Source organism: Protopterus annectens, chromosome 15.part0 (assembly GCF_019279795.1).
Source record: "Protopterus annectens isolate FY-2018-M chromosome 15.part0, PAN1.0, whole genome shotgun sequence".
In the NCBI taxonomy this organism is placed as follows: domain Eukaryota; kingdom Metazoa; phylum Chordata; order Ceratodontiformes; family Protopteridae; genus Protopterus; species Protopterus annectens.
Window position 1 is genome coordinate 234,308,931 of NC_056749.1, and position 15,093 is coordinate 234,324,023.

At 43.0% G+C, this 15,093-nt stretch overlaps 1 protein-coding gene across 1 annotated transcript in view; it reads left to right on the top strand.

Moving 5' to 3' along the window:
• CHM (CHM Rab escort protein) overlaps positions 1-15,093 on the top strand; it is a 1,989,252-nt gene that overhangs the window by 1,676,892 nt on the left and 297,267 nt on the right. Inside the window, exon 11 of the mRNA XM_044057753.1 lies at positions 3,511-3,574. Within this exon, the coding sequence (XP_043913688.1) occupies positions 3,511-3,574 (64 nt within the window). The remainder of the gene's footprint in view (positions 1-3,510; positions 3,575-15,093) is intronic.

Genomic DNA, 15,093 nt, shown 5'->3' on the forward strand with positions numbered 1-15,093 from the left:
CACATTTTCTGCGAAAGCTTTTGTAAATCTTGTCTATGTGATTCATACAAAAACAGCCTTGTATCCCTGTTGAAAAACATTTTTATGTAGAAGAACCTACCCAGCCTTGCATAGATCAGTGCACTTTCCACTGGCCCCCATTATAAACCCATTAACCAGGCAGAAAAACCTGTTAATAGAAAATGCTCTTTTGGTTGCTTACTTGGCTATAAATCATGTACTTCGAAAGCACATGGCAGTCACACTCCTCCCTACATCATCTCAATGCATTAAGTGCACAGAATAGTACTGGTGTGCCTTGTGTACAAGGTTGGGTTGTACTGAGTCACAGGTTGCGTGTGTGTATGCTCAGTGACTAGCATTTTTAGAATCATGGTTTGCCATATTTCTTTGTTCTTAGCCACGCTACCCCTTGCAGTTAATCCCAAGGTATTCTGCGTCTTAACCCATAACTGAACTCATTCACTCCAATGGAGCTCGAGAATTTTGCACTGCAACTGCCAATGAGCGGAGCCTAAGCCTTTTTACAGAATCAAATGATGTCCTGACATTTTAAACAAATGTTCATATCTCTGGAACCATAGGGGTTATGAAAGAAGTATAAATGGCAAACCCTTCAGCACAAACTATTTTTATTGTGGTAGTATTCTTTAGTTTCTAGGTCTTAAACTGAATTTTATAAGTCACAGTAAACACAGTAACTATCATGTTTGTAATATTTTGTAAACAACTTGCAATATCTCAGCAACCACTCAAGTTATACACATACTGTCAGCAACATTTTATTCATCTAGCTGAGAGCTTTTATATGAGGCCGAGGAGTTCTGTCTGTGTTACTGGTTGTTGAGACATTTAGAAAAAATGTGAAAATTATATCTATATAAATTAGTATTATAAAAGCAACGGTTAATATCTCTTTACCTGCACTAGACAGATGTCAAATATTAATGCAGTTGAGTTTTACGTTGTGGAAGCTTTAAGATGAAATATTTTAAAACCTTGTACATAGCATGGTTTTGGAATTATTGATGCAAATGTGAGCAAGCAACATTTGACGCCTAGAGGTGTCAGTAGGAGTTAACTGCAGATGCACCTGGAGGCGTCACTCCGATGTAATGAGCCTGCCTGGCTTTGATTTCCTGTGGGCTGTTGAACAGGTTGTTACTGGCATCCTTATAAAGGATGTCTGAGTATCTTCTTTATTTCTCTTTGTCTTGTAATCTGATATAGTCTCTTTGTGTCACCTACTGAGTCACTTTCCTGAAGCTGGTAGAGTGCCTCCAATGCCCTGTTCTTTGCTATTGCGACTCCTTTCTTAGCTTCTTTGTTAGGCAACCAGTATTCCTTCCTCGCCTAGTTGGTCTTTTCTGTCTTCCTCTTTTTCCTGCACTTTTCTTTTGATGACTTCCCGGACCTCTGCATTCTAGCACCAGCTTTCCTTATCTATCTTACTTCCATACCTGGCTCAGCCACATATCAGTTCTGTAGTCCTCCCACATGCTGTTTTGAGGTGCTTTCATTCTTCTTAATCTCCACCTATTTCCTCCTCCTCTTTGGGTGCTAGAGCCCTGAGTAATTCCTTGAACTGTTGTACTTTCTCCCCTGTCAACTTCCAGGTCTTCATCCTGGTCTCTGACCTTACAGACTTCTCTGACCATTGCTTGCAGGTAATTGTGGCAATCAGTGTTTTATGTTGTGGGCTGACTGTTTCACTGGGAATCTGTTTGCAGTCACTGATTGTACCCACAGTGCCCTTTCTAGGAGTAAGTCTACTTGAGTTGCATGATGACCACTCTTGTATGTGATCTTGTGACTGTCTTTCTGAACCATGCCTTAGCTACTGTCAAGCCATTTGCCAGATAGAAATCTAGAATGGACTGTCCTCCTTTATTCCTGTTGCCTCTAGAATGGACTGTCCTCCTTTATTCCTGTTGCCCCACCCATGTGGACTCAGGTAGTCCTTGTGTCCTGTTCTGTCTGTCCTGATATGTGCATTCAAGTCATCCATTATCACCGCAAATTAATTTTGACCTGCTTTATCTAGCAAGTCCTGCAACTGCTATCTAAATGCACACTGTTCCTCACTATCACAACCCTGGTGAGGGGCATAGGCTGAGATTATGAATACTACCCTGTCATTACACTGGAGTCTGATTTGCCATGACTCTCTCACTAATTCTGATGATATCCCACACTACCTTCTGAAGCCTGTCTCTCACCACAGTTCCCACACAATTTCTAGCCTGTCCTCCTGAGTAGTAGACTGTGGATCCTAAGCCAAGCTGCTTCACTGTACTGCCCTTCCATCTCGTCTCTTGGATACATAGGATGTTCAGCCTCCTCCGTATCATCATGTCATCTACTTCCAAGCTGCGTCCTGTCAGTTTACCTACATTAACTGTAGCAATTCTTAGTTCATGTTTTGCAGGTTGACTGGTTTTACATTCAGCTTTTGTTCAACAGAGCTATCCCAGGTAACCCAGGCTAGGCAGCTAGACACTGGCCTGCCAGATGTTTATTGACCCAGGCCTTCCAGGCTTTTTGGCAGGCACACACTGGCCAATAGGTGCACATACATCCCTCTCACTGTTAGCACTGGGTCACTGGCATAGATTGGAGTAGGCCAGATCCACAACAGACATCACTGATAACTAACCATGCCCATTTTGGTAACACCTAGACCCATATTTTATACCATAGAGTGGCTAGTCCTACCACGGTGCGTAGACTGTGATCTGTGTCCTCCAATCTTGAGGATGTTGAGTACCACAGTAGATGCCCAAAGTAGTTGGTCTGTTCAACTCCTCCCTCTATAGGGAACATTGTTGAGTCTGTGATGCTGCCCACAGCTCCATTCATTGGTTAATTTGAGATGGAAACACTCAGCATATTTTTTGGAGGTGGGATGAGCCTTGCAGACACACAGGGAGAACATGCAAGCTCCAAACAGGCATTGACCGGATGTCAGGATCGAACCTTATGCATTGAGGCAAGGACCTTAACCATTATGCCAACTGGTCTTAAACTTTAAAAAAAATCTGGAATAACACTAAGTAGAATGCTAACAGAGTAGGAGATAAGGTGAAATACTGCTGTGTTCTTCACCTAGTTGGCTAGGCTATGGATTGGATAAAGAGTTCAGAGATCCCTTGTAATTCTATAACCCGTTGTCCAGAATAGAAGTATGCAGAAGCTTAGATGAAGGAGTTATGTGCAGATCTGATAAACACACATGCACTAAGTATTTTGCTACTCTTGCACTAGTTCATAAAAATGTGAGGTGCCTTCAGAATATTATTAAAATGGCCACTTTTGAGAGAAAAATAGCCATAACTGATTAATGATTCAGTATTTTACGATTGCTGGTTGGGTCTGTGTGAAGAATTGGATTCATTTTTGCTTTTGGGAGAAGCTGTGATTCTTACTATCTACATGTTGCATGTCTTGAGTCATACCCCACTGCTTTCACATTATAGCTGCAGATTACCTACAATGTTTATGCTTTTTCAGACAGATCTCCAGGGCCGTACTTATCACAGACCGATCCGTGTTGAAGGCCGAAACAGATCAACAGGTAATAACTGAATCTATTAGGTACTTGAAATTGTTTAAGAATATATTTTGTTGCAGGTGCTCACTGTTATACTGCTGTAAAGCAATACAGTCTTTTTTTATTTAATAAAATTAGAGCACTCTAGTTCTTGGTTAAAAAGATGGGTACTTCAGAAGTAGACAACTCATTGACCTAAAAGTGTACAGTAGGGGCTATACCACTAGAGGATTGGTAATTCTGAAGCAAATAATTGGATACATGGATTCATGTCTTTTTGAAAGCTGTACTGCCTGTGTAGGACTGAAGCTAAGTAAAGGCAGATTCTTGTTAAACTTCTTACACCTAGTAGTGGGCAGAATCAGTGCACTATGTAAGACTCCAGCAATGGGAGTCTGAGGCAAAAGTTCAGGCAGACAGGTGAGTTCACTGTCTTCTACTAATTTTACTAAGCACACCATGGTATCCTGAGGATGTCTCAGCACCAGGTGGCATTCACCTTGAGACGTTCTTAACTTTTTTAATAAAAGAATCCTGTCCTAATGGCACATTATATTATTTTACGTGCACAGATCAAGGGAGGTCCTGATCTCATAGTTCATTTAACCGCCATTCTAAAACCAGTTATACCTGAACATAACATATAGAAGCTTACTAAGCAAAAAATAAAAAATACACACTGAAAGCATGTCCCAAAAACAAAGGCAAAAATTCAAGCTATGGGATACTAGGTTTAGTGTTTTTGCCCTTATTAATTACATAGACTTCATTGAAACCTAGTACTCCCAATTAACTTAATCTTTTAGGTTCATAGGTTCATAGGTTCATACTAGGCTATCTGCCCGAGGGCATTTATAAGCCTAGCCCATTGTTTTGTGGCTTACGCCACCCCTTTAGTATGGGGAACATAGCTATCTGCCCCAGGGCAATTTATGCTCAGCTCATTGCTTTTTGGGCTCAGCCACCCCTTTTAGTATGGGGGAATTATACCCATTATTTTGCTGTGCCTCTGTCGAGCAGTGACACTGAGGTAATTCCTGGGGTATATCTGCGATCTCCCATCCATTGGTCAAGATTTCTCTTGAACAAGGCCAGCGAGGTGCTCTGCCTCACATGTACCGGGATTTTGTTCCACAGCATAGGAGTCTTTGGGTGATGAATCTATCCTCCAGCACGTCCTATTAATAGCCGTGTCGAGGTTTAAGTCTCCGCCTTGTGGCTCTGATGGATCTAGATTTTTTGAGGTGAAGCATATTCATCAAATCTGGGTTTGATATGGCCTTGTATGTTAGGCAAAGGTCACCTCTGAGCAAGCGGTAAGCGACTGAATAGAGCTGGAGTTCTTTCAGTCGGGCAGCATAGGACAGATTTTTGAGACCCTTTATCCTTTTGGTGAGGAACTTTTGTGGCCTCTCCAGCTGCTGCAAGTGTCGGGTCAGATACATTCTGAATGGGGCATTGTACTCAATCATTGGTCTGATGAGTGATGAGTAAATGGAGACTATGACCTCCCTTGATCTAGATGAGAATCCCTTCATGATAAGGTGGGCAATGTAGAAGGACTCCCTAACTACTTTAGCTACATGGGTGTCGAATGACAGACTACTATCAACCTGGGTCCCCAGGTCCCTGATAACTTCTTCTGTGCTCAGTGGATTGCCACCTATTTGGTAGCTAGGGGTAACCTTGTTTTTCCCGAAGGGTATGACTATGCATTTTTGGCATTTAACTTTAGGCCGTGGCTCTGGCACCAGTTATCCGTTTCTGTGAGACCCTTCTGAAGGATATCTGTGTCAGATGTGTTTTCTACTATGGCCAGTTTGCAGTCATCTGCAAACTTTGTCAGCCATAACCCTCCTGTGTTTGCTTGTACTTGGAAAAGTAGATGCCAAACAAGAGTGGGCCCAGGACTGAGCCCTGTGGGACACCACTTGTGACAGGCTTTGAGTCTGACATGGCGCCAGCAACTCTGACCCTGTGGGTTCTGTCACTCAGCCAGTTTGCAACCCATCTTGTGATGTATGGGTTAACATTTAAGCTGATGAGTTTTTCAATGATACCCGAGTGGGGTATTGTATCAAGGCCTTAGCCAGATCGAGGTAGGCTGTATGGACTGCCTTTCCTCATCAATGGCTTTGGTGACTGTTTCAAAAGTCAACCAAGTTTAAAAGGCATGATCTGCCTTTGACAAAGCCAAACTGGGTTGGATCCAAAGTCTGCAAATTCCTATGTCTTTATTTATGAGGTCCATTATGATCCTCTCCATGGCTTTGCAGATAAGGCTTGTCAAGCTAATGGGCCGGTAATTTCCAGGGTCTGTGGAGGCACCGCCTTTGTGAAGTGGGACCACAGTTGCAGTGCGCCACTCCTGGGTACGATCCAGAGGTAAGACTTTGATTAAACAGCTGTCCTAGCTGTGGGTTTAATTCCTCATTGAGTTCGTGGAGCACACAGCCGGGACACCATCGGGTCCCATGGATGCTGTGTTTTTGCTTTGAGAGAGCAGTTCTCACTTGGGCTGGAGATGTTTGGGGGCTGCACTCATTTGGTATAGATATCTCTCCTTTTGGGAGGAGGGAGAAGTTTGCACTGAACCTGTCAGCCAGTATGTTGGCAATGTCTGTAGGATCAGTAATCTTCACATCATTTTGAACTAGTTCTGAGCATATCTGGGAGTTTCCTCCTAGGTTTCTAACATAGCTAAAGAAGGCCTTATGATTGTCTTTTGAGTCTTTAGCTATTTTTCTCTCAAATTTGCTTTGGATGATTTTATGAGAGCTCTTAGTTTTTACTTATAGTGATCAAGGGTGTCTTACCTTTTAAGGATTTTGCTCTATCTTGTAGTAGCTTCCTCCTTTTGTTGTAGAGTTTGTTTATGGCTGGGGTCCACCAGACTGGACGCTTGCCTTTGGTACAAAGAGTCTTTGTTTTGCTTGGGATTGCCTTATCCATGCAGTCCTGCAGGTGCTGGTAGAAGGCATTTGTAAGTGATTCAGCGGCTTGAGTATTGTTTTCACCGCCTCGGGGCCTGAAAGGAGACCACACTAGTCTTTAGAAGTGTGAAGTCGGCTTTTGAGAAGTTCTTTACTGTGGTCTTTTTATTTCAGGTGGGGTGGGATGAGGACCTCCAGCGAGATTAGTTTGTGATCTGATCTCACCAGTGAGGGGTATACTTCCGGTGTTGAACATTGTGCTCCCATGTTCGTGATGCTGAGATCAAGTATGTTATCTCCTCTTGTGGGGATGGTGACTAGTTGTTCCATGGCATTTGAGTTTATGAATTCCAGGAACTTTTGGGCTAGGGTGTTTGGGCTTGAGTAGTGTTCCCAGTCTATATTAGGGTAATTGAAGTCACCTAGTATGATGGTGTTTGGTGATACATTTATCCTCTAGTGTTTTCAGGAAGGCCATGTGAGTTTCCTGAGTTTGTGAGGGTGGCCTGTAACATGCTACAATTTGCAGAGCAGTCTTGCCTATGGTTAATTGCACCTGGATGGTCTCCGATGCATCGTGCATTGCCACCAGTCTTGAGGTGTGGGTGTCCTTGATGAATATGGATACCCTCCTTTCTTGGTATTGTCCGGATTTTGGGGCCGGAGCATGATATGAGGTAAAACCTGATAGCTGGGGTGCTCTCAGGAGCCTTGAACCAGGTTTCTGTCACAGCACAGACATCGATGTTCTCCATACTGAGAAGGGCCTCGAGTGCGTGCATTTTGAGATTTAGACTTCTGGCATTGAGCAGCATTACCCTTAGTTTTTTTCCTTTTTGTGTTCTAGGGTGGTAGGTTTAGAATTTGAGCCTTGCCTAAAAGGCACTATGGGGGTGGCAAGAGCCTTTGCCAATATCCGAATCCCAGGGTGACAGGTGCAAGCCGTCCCTTGTAAGCAGCGTGGCTTGTCCAGCATGTCATCCCAGGAAGACAGATACTGGATCCCCTTTGAATGACACCAGTGTTTAAGCCAATTGTTAAAGCTGATCATCTTATCTCTGTATTGTGGCATCATTCTTGGTGAAGGTAGGATACTGCTCAAGGTCAGGGTCATACCTGCCTGGGCTACATAATCAGAGAGCTCCTCAATGTCTCTTTTCATGTAGTCCAAGGAGGTAATGCCTCAGGTCGCTTACACCAGCGTGGACAATGACTGAGTCATATTTGTACCTGCTGTTGAGAGACCTGAGTGCTTGCGTTATGTGGCGGATTCTAGCGCCGACAGGCAGCTTACTATGACCTTCTCCTTACTCAGTCTGGTGAGCGGGACATCAGTGTGTCTGACTATGGAGTCACCAATGACTAGTGTGTCTGGCATTGTGTTTGGCCTTAAGGGCTGTGACTGTTTGACACTCTGACTGTGAGGTCTATGTGTTGCGGTGTTGTGTTCTGAGGTGGTGGTTGTTTGGGTGTCTGCTTTGGTGGCCTCTGCTGTTTTGGTAGATTTTTGATCAGAGCCTCCGAGTATGTCTTTGTGTGTTTATGTGTATGATTTGAGGTTGTAATGGTACTATGTGAGACTGGGTCTATAGTGTGTGTGGTAACCTTCTCCTCCTGACTAGTCTTGCCAGTCCTATGTTGAGAGAGCTCAGCCTCCAGTTTGGCCGTATAGTTGCATCTCTCGCATGTATTTGTGTTTTGTGGGAGGAGGAAAGGGTTGTTCAGGTACATGAGGCAATTGAAACATTGCCTCAATATTCCCAGGATCACCAGCTGAGCAGGAGAGGACACTAGCAACTGATCCCCGACATGCTAGAAGGGTAGACGAAAAACTTTAAAAAAGATTCCGGGACGTGGGTGACCGAGAAATGGGGGTTGCCTTTTGGGGTACTATCTATGACAAGAGTGCCGTATCAAGGTAATAAGTACTGTAGGAGCAAGTGCTAGGTTTAATAGATAGAGAATAGTCTACTTGGAGTCAAGTAGAGTTGATCTTTTAGTTATAGGATACGCTGATTTGATCAGTAGTATAGTTCGAGGAAGGTAGTTTTAAGGGAAAATTTGAAGAGTGGACTTTAGGTAGCCGAATAGTTTAAACCTGCTTAACCGGCACTGCCCTAGTGTGCAACAGTGGCAGCTCCGTGCTAAATCGCTTCGCACTAACGCGCTTAGCTTTTATACCAGGGGCTGGAAAAAGCTAGAAACTGGCCCAAAACGACCAATAAACTACTAGTTACTGGCTGAAACCTCACAAAACTGGACAAAGGCAGCTCAATGCTTCCCACTCCCACTGGTAAGCAAGGTAGCCTCCTTCCCCAAATAAGGCAAGGAAACAGTACACAGGAACTACAACCAAAGCCCAGGAATCAGCAACTCTGAAACTGGACTAAACTAGTAAAGCAGGAAAGCAAGGTAGCTTCCTTCCCCAAATAAGGCAAGGAAACAGTACACAGGAACTACAACCAAAGCCCAGGAATCAGCAACTCTGAAACTGGACTAAACTAGTAAAGCAGGAAAAACAAGAGATATTTTTTTCTTTTTCTTTTTTTCACAAACAGGCAGAAACAGGTACAGCAAACACTTATAAATGCTATGAATCAGCTACTACAGCTTACACAGAAGAATTTGCTACAAATACAGTCAAATAGTAACAAACAAGGATTCCAAGTGCAATATTAAGTTAATTGCAGTAAAACAGCTTCAATGTAACAGAAAGGCAGGCTAAATACAGTTGCTAGGTATTCAGATGTGGAAAGCAACAAAAATATACTTAGTATCAAGAAAAGTCGCTTATTCAGCTCTGTGCAGCCTGGATTACTCTGCTGGCCCACGTGGAGTCTGTGCTGAGTAGGTACAAGCTGAAAGTTTTATACCAGGCGCCTGGGAAAAGCTAGGAACTGGCCCAAAACGACCAATAAACTACTAGTTACTGGCTGAAACCTCACAAAACTGGACAAAGGCAGCTCAATGCTTCCCACTCCCACTGGTAAGCAAGGTAGCTTCCTTCCCCAAATAAGGCAAGGAAACAGTACACAGGAACTACAACCAAAGCCCAGGAATCAGCAACTCTGAAACTGGACTAAACTAGTAAAGCAGGAAAGCAAGGTAGCTTCCCTTCCCCCAAATAAGGCAAGGAAACAGTACACAGGAACTACAACCAAAGCCCAGGAATCAGCAACTCTGAAACTGGACTAAACTAGTAAAGCAGGAAAAACAAGAGATATATTTTTCTTTTTTTTCTTTTTTTTCACAAAACAGGCAGAAACAGGTACAGCAAACACTTATAAATGCTATGAATCAGCTACTACAGCTTACAACCTTTTTAAACAACCATGGGGACAGAACCATTAAAGATTTATCTTACATAAAGCTTGTGACTTTACTAATATAAATATAAATATAAAAATAATTTATAATTAGTTAACATTTTTTACTTTTTTTTTTACTACACAATTTACATATATAGCCACACAGGGGTGTAAACTTTAGCTGTTGAGGACTGTCACAGTTGAAGGTGAGGTGCAAAAAAGGTTGTGGGTGGATAGGGGTCTGTGTGTATGTATATGTTTATATATATATATATATATATATATATATATATATATATATATATATATATATATATGGGTCTACTTCAGAATGCCGACCGTTCAGAATGACAACTTTCATATGGCTGACACCATATGATCGACATTCTGAAAGACCGACATCCTGAAATAGCACCATTTACCTACCTGTAAACACAGTAAAACTGTGTTATGTAGTGGGGCAAGCCAAGGCCCTCTGCACCCCCCACACCCCTGCTACTTAAATATTCTCATCCAACATTGCACTACAGTGCAGGAAAGGAGAATCTCCCAGTCCCGCACTGTAGCGGGATCTCCGCTCTCATTTGTCGGCCTTTCAAACGTTTGCTCATATGGTGTCAGCCATATGAGTTTCGGACATTGAAAGTTCAAACAAATGAAGGCCTCCTATATATATATATATATATATATGCACACACACTTCATCTGATAATGCTTGCTGTGTTCACATTGTCATTTAACTCTGGCTTTGTACAAGCATAAATAACTGCCATCTTAGTTCCGGTCTTTCTAATCTGTTTTTCCAGCCACCACCACCCCCACCCCCCCCCCGTATTATAAGTACTTTTTCCACAACCAAAAACAAAAACGTCTTCATGCATTTCACATTCCAACATATATCTAGAAAGTGCATTGTTTTTGTTTTATTTAAATAAATAAATAATGAACAACTTAGACATATGTAGGAAGTTTGCCATTATTTCTAATAAAGTACTGATGTTGATGAATATGTGATGTACTTGCATTTCACTGTTTCAGTATTCTTTACAGTAAGGATCCCTTGCCAAGGGCAGCCCAACATCAGGCCAATATACCAAAGCCTTTAGGTATGCCATATGTCACACATATGCTCCCCGTGTATAGTGTAAGACATAAAGGTGATGTCCAGATGTACCTTCCTCAGAACTTTTGCTGCCAGTCCAAACGGAATCTTTTGATTGTCTGTATGAATGCTTGAGTCATTGCTGGTTCACCAAGCCATTTCAGATAAGTTCCCATTGGGATCTTTGCTCTTATTTTCTTTTTGATTGTTTGCTTTTGGGGTTTCATGTCATCCAGAAAAGGTAAATGCTAGTGTGGGAGGCAAATTCCCATAAAGACCATCAGGAGCAGTCCTTATTTTGTCTCTGCACTTCCCATGACCATCGCCTACTCCACTTGGCAGGCTTTCTTTCCAAAGTCTCTCCATAGTCAGCTTTTCTCTTTTGCCCTGTATTTAGAGAACCAATGTTTTAAGCGCTGACGAAGGACACTATGGAGGAACTTCCTGCTCTTAGGGTCAGCTGTCCATGAAGAAGGTGGCCAAGAAGTCTAAGTCCAATTCTTCCACTGTACCTCGAGGGTCTGCCACTATTTCTGTTTTCACAGGCATCCTGGATCAGAATTTAGCTGAGCATGTTAAGACAAGGATTTTGGATGCTCCTTTACAGTCTGATGTGTTGTTTGTTCGCCGTGGAAGCAGTTTTAAAGAAAATGGAGGACAAAGCTAAGTCTATGCAAACTGTTAAAGATTTTTGCAGGTGCAGCCAGTTTAGTAGAAATTGGCCTGCTAAGGGGTGGACATATCCTGCTTATGATTCCCAGTCTAGGGGTAGGTCTAGCGTGTGGGGCAGAGCTCAAGGTTCTTTAGGCCTAGAACAGAGTTCACCTGCTCAGACTTCTGGTGAGGGCAGGGTCAGTCCTTTTAAACAGACCCAATGACCTGCCTTTTCAGCTGCCAGTAGATTCTCGCTGGCAGCTCCTTTGGGAGGAAGACTGTCTCTTTTCAAAGAAATTGGGATTTAATTACTCAAGACAGATGGGTGTTGGATCATTCACCACGGTTACAGGTTTTATTTCCATACTTGCCCCTTTCAAAGGCATGCCAGACGTTCCTCCTCCACAAAGAAAAGAGGCTCACAAGCAAATTTCTCAGTTACTCCAGATGGGGCCATTCAGCCAGTTCCTGTATCAGAAAGGGGCCTAGGATTTTATTCTCGCCTGTTCCTAGTACCAAAGAAGGGGAACACGTGGTGACCAATTTTGGATTTATCTTCCTCAACACTTATCTGGACATTCCCAAGTTCAAGATGTTGGCGTTACAACAGCTTTTACCTCTGCTGGGCAAAGATCACTGGATGGTAACTTTAGATCTCAAGGAAGCTTACCTTCATGTGCCTATAGGCTAAGTTGCAGGAAGTATCTGGTTTCGAGCTGGAAATTCTCATTATCAGTGCTCTGCATTGCCCTTTGGCTTATCTGCTGCACCCAGAGTATTCACAAAGGTTCTGGCTCCAGTGATAGCTTACTTCAGGCTAAAGGAATTCAAATCTATCCTTACTTGGACGACTGCCTGATTCTGGCTCAAAGAAGACCTTCTACAGCATCTGGAATATGTTATAGCAGTGCTAAGATGCCTAGGGTATTCTGTGACGAAATAAAGTCCAGTCTAGTACCCTCTCAAGACATGTGCTTTCTGGGTGTGAGACTGAATACAGCAGCCCAGATGGCCTTTTAACCCCGGACAAACAAAAGAGTCTATCACTTTACTTCCATCAACTATCTCATCAGTCCGTGCTGACTGCAAGGACAGTCCTTCAAGCATTAGGGTTCATGGCATCTTGTATTCTGGTGCTTCCCAATGCCAAACTGCATATGAGGAAGCTCAATGGTATCTCAAAATGTATGGACACAGCACTGCCAGGATTTGGACACTGTCATTCAAATAATACCTTGCCTTCAAAAGAATTTTGTGGTGGGCTCAGGAATGTCACCTAAACAAGGGACTCTCTGAAAGACCGACATCCTGAAATAGCACCATTTACCTACCTGTAAACACAGTAAAACTGTGTTATGTAGTGGGCAAAGCCAAGGCCCTCTGCACCCCACACACCCCTGCTACTTAAATATTCTCATCAACATTGCACTACAGTGCAGGAAAGGAGAATCTCCCAGTCCCGACTGTAGCGGGATCTCCGCTCTCATTTGTCGGCCTTTCAAACGTTTGCTCATATGGTGTCAGCCATATGAGTTTCGGACATTGAAAGTTCAAACAAATGAAGGCCTCCTATATATATATATATATATATATATGCACACACACTTCATCTGATAATGCTTGCTGTGTTCACATTGTCATTTAACTCTGGCTTTGTACAAGCATAAATAACTGCCATCTTAGTTCCGGTCTTTCTAATCTGTTTTCCAGCCACCACCACCCCCACCCCCACCCTCAGTATTATAAGTACTTTTTCCACAACCAAAAACAAAAACGTCTTCATGCATTTCACATTCCAACATATATCTAGAAAGTGCATTGTTTTTGTTTTATTTAAATAAATAAATAATGAACAACTTAGACATATGTAGGAAGTTTGCCATTATTTCTAATAAAGTACTGATGTTGATGAATATGTGATGTACTTGCATTTCACTGTTTCAGTATTCTTTACAGTAAGGATCCCTTGCCAAGGGCAGCCCAACATCAGGCCAATATACCAAAGCCTTTAGGTATGCCATATGTCACACATATGCTCCCCGTGTATAGTGTAAGACATAAAGGTGATGTCCAGATGTACCTTCCTCAGAACTTTTGCTGCCAGTCCAAACGGAATCTTTTGATTGTCTGTATGAATGCTTGAGTCATTGCTGGTTCACCAAGCCATTTCAGATAAGTTCCCATTGGGATCTTTGCTCTTATTTTCTTTTTGATTGTTTGCTTTTGGGGTTTCATGTCATCCAGAAAAGGTAAATGCTAGTGTGGGAGGCAAATTCCCCATAAAGACCATCAGGAGCAGTCCTTATTTTGTCTCTGCACTTCCCATGACCATACGTCCTACTCCACTTGGCAGGCTTTCTTTCCAAAGTCTCTCCATAGTCAGCTTTTCTCTTTTGCCCTGTATTTAGAGAACCAATGTTTTAAGCGCTGGACGAAGGACACTATGGAGGGAACTTCCTGCTCTTAGGGTCAGCTGTCCATGAAGAAGGTGGCCAAGAAGTCTAAGTCCAATTCTTCCACTGTACCGCCTCTGATACTAGTCTGTCCCGAGGCTAGTGAAAGGCTGGATGATCACCCGGCTCCTCCATTGGATTCTTCTGCCATAACTCCATTGGAGGCCAGTATGGATCCATCCTGACGCATGTCCCTGGATGCTTTGCAGACTTCTGTCATGGATGTTCAGGGGGAATCGCGGCTCATTATTACCGAAGGGCCGGGCCTAGGGGCATTTCTCAAATTTTGGTTAGAGAGGAAGTTCCGACTATGATAGTGGAATGTCATCTGACATCTGAACCTTTTAAGTTTTACAGGGCAGACATCCTTTTGAAAAAGAAACAAAAAAAGCATGTTTCTCCTGCTCCTAAGGACCCTCAGAGTGAAGGGCAAAATTTAACTTGGGGTTTGTTTAATGCCCTTACTGGTTTGAAGCCCCCTCAAGGAGTTTCTGTTCCTGCTCCACCTTGGTTCTCTACTTCTCTAAAAAATGCCTAGGGAACAGGATTCTTCTGAGGAAGAGGTGGTTTCAGATGAGAAATCCCTTGCTTATTCATCCCAGATTCCTTCTCCTTTAGATTATGGTTCTGAGGAAGAGGAGTCTTCTAGTCCTGATACTCCTTTTGAGGAGATTTCCTTCGTTCCTGGATGATGGAATTTTTTAAATGGGACTGTGCTCAGGCTTCTCAGGTGCAGAAGTAGTATTACAAGCTTCTGCGAATGGACTCTCCCAGACCTTCTGCTGTCCCTTCTGTTTTGGCTGCTTTGTTGAATGCCTTTTCTGCTGAGGTTCAGGCTCCAGACCCCCCATCCCCTGTCCCCAAAAACCCTGATAGGTTTCACAGGGTGCCTGAAGATTTCAAATTCCTTAATAGATACCTTCAGCTGACCCCTCTGTGGTGTCTGTGGCATCTGACAAGCCACCTCAGTTACTGCCTTCTACAAAGCTTCTTCCTTCTGATAAAGGCAGTAGGACTATTAAAATGCTAGGTAAAAAGGTTTATACCTCTGCTACCTTGGTTTTTAAAGCAGTCACTTACCAGACCCGTATAT